The sequence below is a fragment of the Octodon degus genome, unplaced genomic scaffold (genome assembly GCF_000260255.1).
Source record: "Octodon degus isolate 3935 unplaced genomic scaffold, OctDeg1.0 scaffold00115, whole genome shotgun sequence".
Taxonomy (NCBI): Eukaryota; Metazoa; Chordata; class Mammalia; order Rodentia; family Octodontidae; genus Octodon; species Octodon degus.
In genome coordinates this window covers 6,009,600-6,024,176 of record NW_004524691.1, presented here as the reverse complement: position 1 = coordinate 6,024,176, position 14,577 = coordinate 6,009,600, and the positions used below count along the sequence as shown (strand labels likewise).

Sequence of the window (14,577 nt, the reverse complement as noted above, 5' to 3'; positions counted from 1 at the left end):
AAATTGTGGTTTATTTTTAACGACATCAAGACCTCCTCATCATTTGACAGAATAATTTACGCTCAGTTACCTTGCTTACAGTTGGTCTTTGACAGAGTTGGCCACTACCTCTTCCTTGAAATATGTCCTTCATTGGTTTCCAGCAAGCCATGTTCTTTGGGCTTTTTCCCTACCTCTCCTCTCATCCTTTTAGTTATCTTCATCTAGTTCTCACTTTTCCTTTGAACTTTATGTTGGAGGGCGATAAGGTTAGTTTTCTATATGTCCTCCTGAGAATAGCCTCTTTTCTAAAAATGTACTTTGCAAATCATTAATATAGCAACCCAATCCTCCCCTAGAATTCCTGTATTTCACCCTAATTCTTTTCTTGTTGCATATACTATCCTCACTTTTCAACACACCATATAAATTACTTATTTGTCATATTCATGAATTATTAGCTGTCTACCAGCTAACCTATAAACTGTATGAGGACAGGAGCTTATTCTGCCTTGCTCACTGTTCTGTCCCAAGTTTCAAGAATGCACACGGCATGTTATACATGCTTACATGCTGAGCAAAATGAAGACCTCAATGGCCCCAGATGTCATGTGAGGACAATGGAAAAATCGATGGGAGACACTTGTCCTGAGAATGGTTGAAGTGCCCCTTCTTACCTCTTGAAAGCAGATCACTAAAACTCAACTTGTCACCAACTGAACTGGTGCTTAGTTTTGTTCTGATGTTCAGGTCTAGCTGTATTTTTATAACTTATCATGCTCAAAATCAAAGTCAGCAAAAGACTACATATCAAATGATTCCATTTATATGACTTCTTGGAAAACACAACTTTATTGGCATAGAGAAAAGACCAGTGATTGCCTGGGAATATAGGTTAGGAAGCAGTAAAATAAAAAAAAGTCAATACAAGGTGTTATTTGGGTGTTGGGATCAGTCGGTTTTCTGTTTGCTATAGTGGTTTGCAAGAATTTGTGCATGTGTTAAGACTCTCAGAACTGTGCACAACAAAAAAGTGAACACTACTGTGTGTAAATTTGTTTAAAATGACATTCCCCATTTACAAGATACTGCTGATGCTCTGCTGAAATCTAAGCTATAAGACCATATGCTCGTAAATTTGAAAGAAAGTAGAAGCTTAATGGTCCCTGGGCTCCTTATGATGTTTGCATTTAGCATCTTTAAACAACCAAGGAGGAATCCTCTGGGTCCAGATATTTACATTTGTCCACTCATGCATTATTTGGCAGTGAAAAATTTGAGTATGTTTGCCCTAAGGTATCATTTGTTAAGCCCAGCCTGACCTGTCACCTCTGTATCTGGGTTGCCAGCTAACACAGAAGGGAGGCACAGAGAAGTCATACCTCTATGGGTATTTGTTTTTACAACAGGCTTGCTATTCATGATAACTGCATAAGACTATGCTTTTTTTTCTATTATAAGACTTGCTTATTCCTGATTTATATGACTTATTATTTGACAGGAAGATATTTTCTTTGTGCCACATTCATTTCTTTGATTATAGGTTTAAAAAGCACAAGTTTTCTTTTATTCTCCTTTAACTATCCTGACTCATTCACCTTATATTTTTGTTCTACTCTATTTCCAATTTTGTATTACATATTACTTATTTTCAAACAAATTCCACCTTGAACATTTTAAAGTTAATATTGACTATACTGATACTATCTTATTTTTAATTTATATCTTACAGTTTAGCAAACACTTTAAATCAAACAGCTTGTAGTTCTTATCATACACAAGTTGGCATGCAGGTAGTATTTTTTCCATTTAAAAAATACTCAGACTTAAAGTTAAGTGACTTTCTCAAAGGTCACATGATGTATTAGACAGTAAGGGCAAGGACCAGATTCTGTTATATGTGAAGGATCAGTAATTTTCACTTCTCTTATGAAAAATGAATTCTCACACCATTTTATGTGACTCTGAAACCTATCAGCATATAATCATGTCCTTCTTTGCCTTGTCCTTTAAATGACTGATGAATCCTTAGTTATATAGACATTTAGCTCTAATACCACATGAAATTCCATGAGCATTTTAACTCAATACCTTGTTTGCATTTTTATTTCCACATCTAAGGGACCTTCTTGTAAGTGCAGCCATAGAATGCTCTGGCTACTTATCTCTCACCTCTTTTATAGGATGCTTCGAGGATTTTTAACAGATTGCACAATTACAGGCTGATATGGCATGCTAAATAACTAGTCATTACTCTTGGAGCAGCCAAATATGTCCAACTGAGATTTCTCATCTAACCCTGTGACTGCCTCTCCTTCTTATCCTTCTCTTTATGGGCTCTGTGTTTGTGTCTATAACACCTTTGCTGATTTATTGCTTTGCAATAAAGTAAGCTCCTTTGAACTTTTTCTGCTGCTAGTCAGGAACATTCCTCAGTGCCATGTCCCATTCCGCAAAGTTTGGTTCGAATATACTGCTCTCACCTCCTGCTCTCTGCAGAAGCTTTTCCCTTCCCCTGTGGGGGCAGAAGCAACTGCTCCTCCACCTGAGCTTCAGTGACAGTTTGCACATCTTCCCTCCAGGACTCTCACTTTTATTCCATAGCTTGATAGATCCCATAACCTGCTGGATGGTGTGTTTCCAAGGTAGTAGTTGTTCTATTCTATATATGCATGCTATCATCAGACATCCAGAGTTGGACCTGGTATTTGGCAAACTTAGTAAATGTTTCTTGCTTCAGTAAATAAATAAGTACTATTTTACTCTTTTGATGAGACTTACATGCAGATTGATGTAACAGAGAGGGAACAACTCCAAAGAAATAAATATGCTGACTCCAAAAACAAGATGAATGAAACATTTGTGTTTTTGGAAATCCCCTATCAGAATCCATTCTGAATCTTTGGATAGATGTCTGAATTATATAGCTCAGGCAGTAATTTCTCCCCTGAAACAATCTATTCAAAAGGTCAATAGTTCCTGTCCTCTCGCTGATAAAATTCACCCAAATCTGTCTTGACTGATGTCGTGTGTGTGTGTGTGTGTGTGTGTGTGCGTGTGTTTATCCACACCCATGCATGCTGATTCTGTGTTGTCCATCATGAAAATACACATCATCCTACAATTTCAATTATACTCAGAAGCCTTGAAATATTAGAAAAAAAGAGGCCTCCTCTTAGTGTTTTCTGTGTCTTTTGGACACCTATAATGCTCCAGAAGTCTTTCTGCTGGACTCTGATTTGCTTAGCTTTATTTTCATAACAAAGTTCACTATAGCTAGACAGTGAAATATTATGAACACAATTGATATTCAATTATAGGAAAGCTATCTCTCCATCCTGCAAAAAGTCTCTCCCTTTCTCTTTTAAAAACTCATTCCACAAATTTGTGTTAAGGTGCTTTATCTTAAATTTGATCTCATCCAATTCAAATAATGGGAATGTAATGAAATTATGGGAAAGGGTAGTTGTTCAGATTTATTTTCCTTCAGCTTTTCAATTTAGTTTAAAAGAATTGAATTCATCTGCCATGTTCTCTTTGGGAAGGAAGCATTGTGAGAAGTATAATTTAGAACTGCTCTCTTTTGCGTGGCCTGCGCAAGCCAAGGGGGCTCGCGATGCATGCTTCTGCCATAATGAAGGCTGCATTCTGTCTGTCTGCCTCCATGTGAATTGCTCCTTCAGACAGAGAAAGTTAGAAGCTGTAATGAGTCAAAATTCTCCCAGGGCTTAAACTACTTCTTGGGAGTAAATTGGCCATCTTTTTTCTTGTACTTAACTCTTTCAGGCCTTGAGACACATTATAAAAGTGCTAATGGTTTAAGAAACTTGAGTCCACTGTCAGGCTGTCTAATTAGCTAATGAGGACTAGTTCAGCTCAACATTTCCCCAGACTATTTTTTCCACATTAAAATGCATACCTCAGACCCTAGAAACAAAATAAATTTTTGCCAGAGTTACACTCAAGATAGATTAAAAGTAGCAAAAAACAAAAGCAAAGATTAGAAGTAATAGCAGAGATAGTTAGACAAAACTCTTCCCTCTAAACGAAATAGAGAGTGCGGAGCGGGGTTCGGGGCGCGAAGTCGGGGGGCTGTGTCCTGGGGGGCCTGCGCGGCCGGCCCTGAACACCCCCGGGGCCGGGGGCCAGGGGTGCGCGAGGCTCCTGCGCCACCGCGCTGTCGGGGGAAGAAGGGAATGTAAACTTCAGAAGAGCGCGCCTTCAAGCCAAAGAAGACAGCTGTCAGCCAGGGCTCACCTGAAGTTGACTGGCTCCGGGGACAGTTAGAGGTCGCTGCTCAAGCGTAAGTTTTCTTAGGACTACTACCGAGATGTTTGATGTCAAGGCTTGGGCGGAATATGTAGTGGAATGGGCTGCAAAGGACCCGTATGGTTTCCTTACAACTGTTATTTTGGCCCTTACTCCACTGTTCCTAGCAAGTGCGGTCTTGTCCTGGAAATTGGGCAAGATGATTGAAGCCCGGGAGAAGGAACAAAAGAAGAAACAAAAACGTCAAGAAAATATTGCAAAAGCTAAACGACTGAAAAGAGAGTGAAGGGATGAGCAGGCTCTGCAAGCAAAAAAGAAAAAAAGTCATTTGGGAAATTACACAGCTTTGGAAGGACCCCATAAGGTTCCTTTGGACTTTATGGAAGTTATTACTGTCCATGTAGAAGAATCATTCTGGAATCTGACCTCGATACTCTAGTAACTTTTAGGCCTGGGTATCGATGTTTGTTGGTGACCACTGGCAGTTAGTATACAGTTGTAATGATTATACTGGTGGAGCATCCTGATGCCGAACCCAGAATACTCTGGAATCCCAAACTTTGTGCCCACAGATGTGGTGCTACGAGTGGACAACTCCACAGCTGACCTCTGATGGGTCTCAAGCAAAATACAAAGGCACTAAAAGCATTTTTCCAGGCTATAGGAAACATGATTGCTTCAGGATGTCTTATGTATATGCAAATACTCCAAAATGTGAAAACATCTAAAACCTTTCTGGTTCCAGGCATTTCAGAAAAGGGATATTCAACCTGTAGTACAAATTCTTTGGCACTCACTTAGTGATTTGCCGTTTTTTAACCTATGTTCTAAAATACAAATACCCTGTAGAAACAAATGACTTTTTGAATTCGATAATGGTTTAAAAGAGTCCTGTACTTTTAAGAATGTTAAAGTCAAATTTGCCCTCTTTGAAGTGAAAGTTTGCTTGGGCTTAAAAGAGACAGTATATTAATCATGTTTCTTTTTAAATCATTACTTCCTGGAATCATTCTAACTTTCAGAGCAAAGTAATATTAACAAGTACATCTATTTCTGATTTTAGCTTTTTAGACAACTGGTTATCATCAAGACATTCTGCATTTTTTTAAACCTATTTTTTAAAAAACTTGTTTTGTCTATGTGTAGTACCGTCTACTAGATGTAATAATTTTTGTACTTATAAACACTTTCTTAGAGATGAGTTTTTGAGTAACGCTGACTTAAAACTTGCAGTAAAAGTGCCAAACACTGCAATACCTTGCAAGCATTTTTTTCTTGTGCTAAAACTGAAATATTCCACAGTTAATGTGTCCAAGTTAATATTCCGAGTTAAAATGTATTATCAGATAATTTGCTCATTATATAGATAATACTTATTTTCTGTTCCATTCTTTGTTTTAACTTTCATGGTAATGATGTCCTGTACTTCTGTTTAGACAGGTTGAGGTGAAGATTACTACTCTGTTTTTGTTTAAGGAGCTTTGAAAGAGTTCACATGTAAGCCATACTGCCTAAGTGGTAAAGACCTAAAAGTAGGAAAAATTTGGTTGGGCATAATAGTAATTGCACGAACAAGATAAATTATTTTAAAATAAAGATGTGCTATAGTTAGGTCTAGTCTAAAAGATTTTTCAATTATTACCTATAACCAGAACTTTTGACGATTAAACATGACTTTTCTAGATGCATGATCCAGTAATTTTATTTACTGTAGCATTTGATAGCTTATTAACGTTTACTGCACTTCTGGTGATACATTGTAAGTTAGTCATTATCCAACAGCTCTAATTTAAAAAAATGAAATAAATTTGATACTTTTTTATAAAAAAAAATAAAAAATAAATAAACGAAATAGAAGTCCTCACCAAATTATGGTGAAGTTAACTATGGTTTCATTATACAGAGAAAGCAAGCTGGGAAAGCCAAAAAGCACATGTTAAGCTAGATATGTTGAGGATTTTCCTGTCCTGCAAGAGTATATTCATGTAAAGCACAGAACTAAGCCATAACAAAATTCAACCTAAGAGGAATTTTTACTATGAATAGAACTGGTTTCCACTCAACAAATTTAAAATATATTACTCCTCCTGACTTCTAAAATAAAACAAAGGTTAAAAAAAACTTCATAAAATAGTAGTAAAAAAAGTAATAATTTAACTCACTACTTCAACTAATTTAACCCTAATTTAAATTTTCCAAGTAAGGGGCCAGGGAGATGGCTCAGTAAAGTAAGTGCTTCCCTGGCAAGTGCAAGGGCCTGAGTTCAACCCCCGGTTCTACCAAAAAATAAAATAAATAAATTTTCCAGGTAAAATTTTCCCTCATCAATACAACTGTAAGATGAGAAGTAGCAGGGCTTTGGGAAATATGCGGTGAAAGTGAGCGTGGGGTAACTGAGAGAGAGGCCAGGAGGAATCAGGTTTTGTAAAGGAGAATTCTTTCTCTGAGTCACAGAATGTAATTTTGAATCTGGAATAAATACTGAGTACTAGAAATGTGCTAGATACTTATCAAGTTTCTATTTTATACATCTGAAAAGACTGACTTTCAGATTTCTGATCTTGTAGCTATCTGAGCTTAGTGTCACCTTCCTGTGAAGTAATAACTTAGTGTCACCTTCCTGTGAAGTAATAACTGAGGTAAATGTCCTCAGTCCTGGTTAGTTATGGTAGTCATTTGCTTGGTTTTGTCTGACATGGAGAGAGCATTGGGGAGTTCAATGCAAGAGAGATACTGTGTTGAAGAGTATCATTGACACGTGTCCTCTGGCAGATTTCCAGAGACTAAATTCTTACATTATTCAGCACTTTTGGAGAATTTGTTCTGTTTCTTCTTCAGCGTATCAGGGGTGGGGGTGTGCATGCTTATGTGGGTGCATCTGGGTGTGGAAGAAAACACCTGGGTGTATCCATTCTGCAGCCAGAATTCTCATTATGTCTGTAGGGTAGAACTCCAGAGAACTACTGTGTGACTCAGGAGCCTCCCTTTACCTATAAATTGGGCACCATCGTGATCTTCTAGCCTCCCAGAAAAATGCTGTCTGTCAATAAACACACACAAAAAAGTTCAACCCATTCTTGGGATGCAATTGACTTAACTTTATGAATCCTTATGAATCGAAATAGGATACACAAGGCAAGAAATCATCCCTAGAGATTCCATTCTTTCCATGGTCCTTTCTTTTAATACTCACATTGAAATAAATATAGCCTTATTTACATTTTGCTACCTAATACATTTCTAACCCTAGATGAAGATACAAACACTACAAGTTACTTTCTTATCAATATCTATTGTACTTACTATGCACAAAGTTGTTTTTGTTTGTTTGTTTTTGTTTTTTTTTTTTCTTTTAGTGGCAACCCTACTAGTTCTTGTTGCCTTCCCCTTTACCACACCAGTCAGGTTTGGAAGTGAATGTTACTCTGGGATCATTAGTACTTCTTCATGGAGATAATTTTAAAACACCATGAAGCCATTTCCACCCACATTGTTTCTTCTTGAAAATAATCACTTTACAGACTTTAAAGTTCCCATAAGAAGAATGTTAAACAAGTCTGGTTTATATAATTTAGAGCGTGAAATGAAGATTTCTTATTTCCCAAAATAACCATTGAGAAACTCCAGACACATCTTTCTGAAAGAAAATGTATATTGCCTCGCCTTATTATTTTCAGGGGGAAATTCCTATGAATTAATGCAGTGATAAATATTACAGATATAGCCCCGTGATATATAGTAACATGATGTTTTCTAATTAAGATGCAACAAGATTCTCAAACACAAAATCATTCTTTTATATTAGGAGCTAAAATTAGAATAACTTGTATTAAAGATTACACTAACTCTATCATCAGCCCTTTCCCATTGGGTATTTTCTGTAAGAGCTGACTAATTTTTTTTTTAGGATGTAATGAAATTATGGAGTGAATTTAGTTAAAACAACAGACTTTCTTTTAGTGTTGTAAGTCAGTGAGTAACAAAAGTTTCCATTCAATGTTTTGTTATTGTTTAGGACTTTCCTATTGTAAGGAAATGTAAACAAATAGAGATTTAAAATGAATCCAGTTACCCAGTTAATTTTCATAAAATGCAATTTGCATTTCACCAGGAAATGAAACTATTTGTAACTTTTAGATTCACTGTTAAAACCAGTGAAAGCTATTATAAATTAAATCAAAGTATCCAATGAAGACTTACTGAATTGAAGACTCACTTTGTGTACAGCAGCATAGAAGCCAAAGTTTAATGAGACTGATGTTACATTTCATCTGGACCAAAACTGAGCTCAGATTCCTCATTGTAATTCTAGTGTACCTGATAGAAGACAAGCACACTTACTATGGAGAATCTACTCTTCTTACTACAAGAAGAGTAACTTGGACCCATCTCCAGGGAACACTGAGACCGCAATTGAGACTGGGTGTGGTGATGCTCACCTGTAATCCCAGCTCTTAAGAGGCTATAAACAGGCGAATCACTACGAGTCCGATCTAGTAGTGAGACCCTGAACACCCTGTAGACACTTCCCTAAAAAATACAAAACAAACAACAATGAATTTTCTTTGTTACCATCCTTGAAGAATGAAACAGAAGTAGTATTTTAGACCTACAGGATCAAATATTTTTAGCCCCGATTCTTTTTCCTTTGCTCGCATGTGAAAGTCCAATTAAATTTTATAGATTTGTGCAAACTCCACAGAACAAGGAAATTATTCTTCAAGTTTTTTATAAGATAATTTAAAAAGTTCATGCAGGTGTTCTCATTTCTGCCTTATCTTCTCCTTTAGCTTAATAATTACTTAGTGTTAGTTACAAGTGGAGAAACAAAACTATTTTCAAGGAGAATTTTGAAAGCTCAGGCCTTGCCACCTAGTAATTTTCTGTTCTACAGCCAGTCAGCCAGCGTTTTTTTGAAGTTTTCCTGTGATTAAGGCCCCAAGGTTGCTCAAACAAGTAGACAACTAGTACAATTGATGACTGAACCCTGAAAACTTGAACCAAATATTTGCTGGCACTGCTTAGGCACACTTGTGTTGCTTTCAGAGGTAAGCAGGGATGAACAGATGGCCTTCCTCCCTTCCACTGCTATCACCCTGCTCACAGTAGCTGTTATCTTCACCTTTGTAATTCTTGTCAAATCTGTGCACCACTTGAGTTATCATTTACTCACCATTTCTTTAAATTGACTCCTAAAAAAAAAAAGACCAAAACATTAAGTACTGTTGTTGTCAGGGTTTACAAGAGAATAGATTTAATATAAGAAACATGATTTCTAGGATTATTTTATAATATTCACCCAAAGAGTCAAATGCATGTGTGCAGGAGATCTGTTCATGCACTAGAGACCCAAAGAATTCATCTGAGGGCCTGGATTCCATGGCGAAGCCCTCCATGAGCTCAGTTGAAGGCCCAGAGCCCACGACAATGCCTCATGCAAGTCTGTATCAAGGATCTGCCCTGAAAAAGCCCAAAGGTGAGTTATGGAAGCTAGAAAGTCTGTGTAAGCGCAGAGATGAAGGATTTGGGCCAGCAGGCTCACGGTTCCACATCAGAGCCAGGAAGCAAAGCTCACGGTAAGGACAGCTTCCCTGAAAGAACTATCCAGCGGGTGAGGCCCTGAGCTCCTGTGTTAATGAGAACAGCTGAGTTCCTATCAGGAGAACCAGCTTGACAGCTTCCCCAGAAGAATGTACAGTGCACTATCCTCCCCTCCAGTTCTCTTTTTATGTTGTTGGCCACAAGCCTCATGTGGGCCTTCCACACCTAGAGCCCCATTGATTCAGTTCAGCTGGGTGTTACAAGTCGACCTACTTAATCCACCACAAAATACCTAAGCTACCTGACACTAAGTAGTATCTCTGAAGCCCCTGTTTCGCAAAACCATTTTCCCTGTTACATGTGAAAGTAAAAGCAACCATTACAATGTTCACCTCTTAACAAAAGCATGGGGGTGGGAACAGGTTAGTGGGTGTCAGGCTTGGGGACAAGGTTACCGCGGCTATGAAGGGCAGCATGAGGGAGCCTTGAGACTGAGCTTCTCTGTGTCTTGACTATAGTGATACAAATTTACATGTGATAAAATTTCATCAAACACATTTGCAGAGTTTGTAAGATTGATCAAAGTTAGTGGATTATATAATTGTCACTGTGCTGATTATGATATTGGATTACAGTCATGCAAGGGGTTGACTTTGGGGTAAATTAAGTAAAAAGCATTCAAAATTTTTCTCTTTTTTTACGATGGCAAGTGACTATGAAATTAAGTCACAATAAAAAGTTTAAAAAATTATAGGGTTTCAAGTATGAGATTAAGTTAAACAGTGAGCCATTTTTAGTGTAAATATGTTCCACATGATATTTGGTGTGTATTTGTACTAAAGAAATATTTATTTATTTAAAATTCAATTTCAGCTAGGCACTCTGAATTTTGTATGACAACAGTACATTTAACCTGAAACCTGAAGTAGAAGAATCTAGTTATATAAGCATCACAAGCAGAGAACATTGTATATGCAAAAGGCCTGGAGCAAGTAAGCACTGGGCATATTTAAGGAACTAAATGAAGCCTCGCAAATACTTTGGGAAACAGAGCAGATAAGGTACCACAGAATTTGGTACTGCTAGTGTATGTTCCCACACAGCTTGGGGATGTGATCATTGTTATGTCTACTGAGGCCCTTAGGCCTAGGTCCAGGTCTCAGAAATACAGTCTCTTAAAAACTCCTTAGTATAAGGCAGTATTCCTGACTTGGGTGAGGCGTAACTTGGCCAACTACTAGAAAAATACCTTTGTGCCTTCATATCTTTTTCTTCAAGAAGAATAAAAAAAAATAAAAGCTTCAAGGAAGTCGTTCATACCCATAATCCCAGAATTCTCAGAAGCTGAGGCATGCCATAAACTTGAGACATTTCTAGGTAAAGGGATGGACCTTGAGACCATACTCTTAAGTGAGAGAAATCAGACACATGTGCAAATACAGTATTGTTTTGCTGGTGTGAGAGACTGAAAGTGTAAATAAGAACCAAAATATGTAATCGATATTATGAAATAGTAGAAACAGTTCAAAGGAAGGGGATCTAAGGTGGGAGGGGGGAAAGGAAGAAGTGAGAAAAGAAGGAAATAATGGAGACAAAGCTTTTGTAAAGAAAACTGGGAAGTGAAGTTGAAGGCAGGGCAGGAGAATGGGGAGAAGGAAGAACCAAGCTGCATCATGTACAGGTACAAATTCCCAATGGTGAATTTGATCATTACATAGACCTAAAATTGTCCAAAAAATTTAAATAAACTAATAAATAAATAAATTTTAAAAGGACTGGAGATGTAGGTTAGTGCTAAGAAAACTGTGTTCAATCCCCAGTACCTCAAATAACTCAATAAATAAGATACAAATCAGTATAAAAATGTTTCTGTCTCCTTAGCACCCCATGCCCAGTGTATTAGTGGTGGTCTGCTTTCCCCCACTGCTGAGATAACAGACAGCTTCTGCCCTTGATAAACTGTGTGTGCTGTGGTCCTTCCCTGTGCGTCTGCTCCTGTTATCCCCTTTTGTATAGCAAAGGGTTGTACAAACCCTAAAGTTCCTTCCAGCAGCTACAGTCTATGGTTCTCTTACATCTTGCTCTGCGTTCAATACACCATAAACTGAGATAAACCAAAGGGAGATAGTACCACACAACTGATCTAAGAAATAATCTTATGATTATCTTTATTCATGTAAACCATGGATGAATCAAGTCTTAAAGCAGAAGCACGGAACATTACATCAGCCCTATAGTTATTCGGGGTGGTAATTGGTGCTATCCCGGACACAGAATGTTGACTATTTCAGTCAATGCTTCGAGGGCACACAAATACAGTCATGGTGCATTTCTGTAACAGTAGGTGGCACTGCTGAGTAAACATTAGAATCAGAATCAAAAGATCTGGGTCTCATTCCTGGCTCCATGGCAGCCCCCTGAGAATTTGGGTAAGTCACTTCCCCTAACATTGATTTCCTCCTTTATAAAATGGGTATGTTCATACCCACAGATTGACTCACGTGGAGAGTGGTGTGTTACCTGGTAACTCAGACAGAAACGGAAGTGATGGTTATCACAAATGTGGGCATTCTCAGCTCTGCAGTTCTAGGAACAAGAAAGTCTCAGGAAAAGTTCAAGACAAAAGTCAGCACATCATTTCCTCTGATGGTCTTTTAAGAATCCTCATCAGGTGTTTTAAGCAATAATATGAAGTTTTGCTTACGTGGAAGGGTAATTACAAAGTAAAACAGGTATATTTCAAATGATCTGTATTTTTGTATTAGGTGCCTTCTTTTACTTACTATTAAAAAGACAATTTATGAAACTTTGTAAATGAAAAAAAACTTGAAGTATTCATCAAATTTTCTCAAGTTCCAGCTAAAAACATTGGGCAGTCTTAAAATTACTTAAAAAGTAAATACTAAGAATATTTTGTTCATTAAAAATTCCACCATCTTTCTCCAATTCCTATTTTCACCACTTAACTTGGGGTGAGAAAAAAGTCAAAACATCTTGTTATGATCCAGTGAGTTGAAGTTTAATTGGCTCTAATTTCATATTTAAGGATAAATATTTTAAAGCAAATTCTTTTTATTATACTGACTTTAATGACACAAAAACTTGCATGTATTCATTTAAAGATAAAAGAGGCCAGTGCAACAGCAGAACAAATGTCAACAGTGACATCAAAAGCAGTAGAGGTTTTACCATTTTTGTGTTTTTCTGAGTTTCAGTTTCTTAAATGTAAGGTTGAAAGGCTAAAGTGAGATGACACAAAGTATAGTGATACATGTAAAGCACTGAGGGGCCAAGCACAAGCTGCTTAGTAAATTGCAGTGAAAGTCTAGATACTAGAGCCAGTGAAGCTTTACTTTGCTACAACACTCCCAGGAAAACACTTTTAAATAAGTCAATTTATCCTTCAGAATTTCCACTTGCATTGTTGTAAGGTGGAATAATAATAGAGGCATTTGCAGACTTTTGAAGATCATGATACTTATGAATCATATCTCCTATAAGCTTCACATCAAATGATAGAAAGGTAATTTGATACTGATAGTCAGAACTCTTTCGTTGACAAAATTATAAGCTACTTGATAAAAACCTGCACATAACTAGTGGAAAAGGGGAGTGGCAACATCATGTCTGTGACCCTAAATTTTATAATCCAGTAATCTAAAACAAAAATAGGGCCGGGGACATGGCTCAGTGGAATAAGCGCTTCCCTGGCAAGCACAAGGGCCTGAGTTCAATCCCCAGTTCCGCGCCCGCGCGCGCACACACACACACACACACACACAAAAGTTTAAAACACAAATAATTGTAATAAATGAAATTATAGGGATATTGTCCAAAGGTGCACCTCTTCCTTTGACATACAGAAGGATTCTCATTAGAGGCCCTGTTTTAGACCACAGCAAGCCTTCCATAACCTGTGGCTCATGTCACGGCAGGTGTGCTTGACAAGGACCTCCCTGACCCACTCTGAATATTTCTGACAATTGAAGAGTGACAAAGAAAATTTAATTTATCCTTTTTTGATACATAATTTTGTTTATTTGATGTATCATCCAAGAAATTAGTCTCTCTTTGTATGTATGTGGCACAAAAAAAAAAGGGCATAAAAGTAGACGTATTCAGGCAGACTAGTTGGTCAAAGGTCTCCCTACAAATTCTATTGTTTGGATGGTTACTTTTAGTTTAAAAAACAAAAAGAGCTTAGAACAGACTCTTGCCTGTGCAGATAGTCTTGTCTAGTGTCCTGAGAACCTATGACAAGCAGAGATCTCCTAACACTCGTGGTGAGTACTGCCGCATGAGGTAATTTGCACACTGATGGACTTCAAAGGACTGCTCAGCAAATAGTGAATAGAGCAAAACAGGCTGAAACATGTTGCTGGGGCATACAGGTTGTCTTCCAGCATGAACTGCTTAGTTCTGGAAGAACTTATTTTCTAGGAAGTTGCAACTGGAAAGAATCGTGCCTATCATCTTCAGGCATGACCTTCTATTTAAATATAAGGAAAATGAGGTTCAGGGATGTGAACCTCTATCCTAAGAGCATAGTAGTAATGGATCTATAATAAAACCCAGGTTCCTTGCCTCAAAGACTGTCACTTTCTCTGTTAAATCACATACAATATCTGTATACAATAGAAATTATTTTTTAGAACTTAGGTATATAGTTAATAACAAATATTACAATAGGAAGACATTTAATAGTAATTCTTTGTATTTTCTGAAGTTTTACCAATGCTAGGAACTGGAATATATGCTTAACATATTAGTTAGCCTTCCTATCCCTGA

At 37.4% G+C, this 14,577-nt stretch overlaps 2 protein-coding genes across 2 annotated transcripts in view; one reads left to right on the top strand and one right to left on the bottom strand.

The window, feature by feature from the left end:
• LOC101575222 (IQCJ-SCHIP1 readthrough transcript protein) overlaps positions 1-14,577 on the bottom strand; it is an 890,224-nt gene that overhangs the window by 524,327 nt on the left and 351,320 nt on the right. The gene's annotated exons all lie outside the window — the stretch shown is intronic.
• LOC101574424 (small integral membrane protein 15) lies at positions 4,310-4,563 on the top strand. The gene has a single exon (XM_004639845.2). The coding sequence runs from the start codon at positions 4,310-4,312 to the stop codon at positions 4,532-4,534; it is 225 nt and encodes a 74-aa protein (XP_004639902.1). The 3' UTR covers positions 4,535-4,563.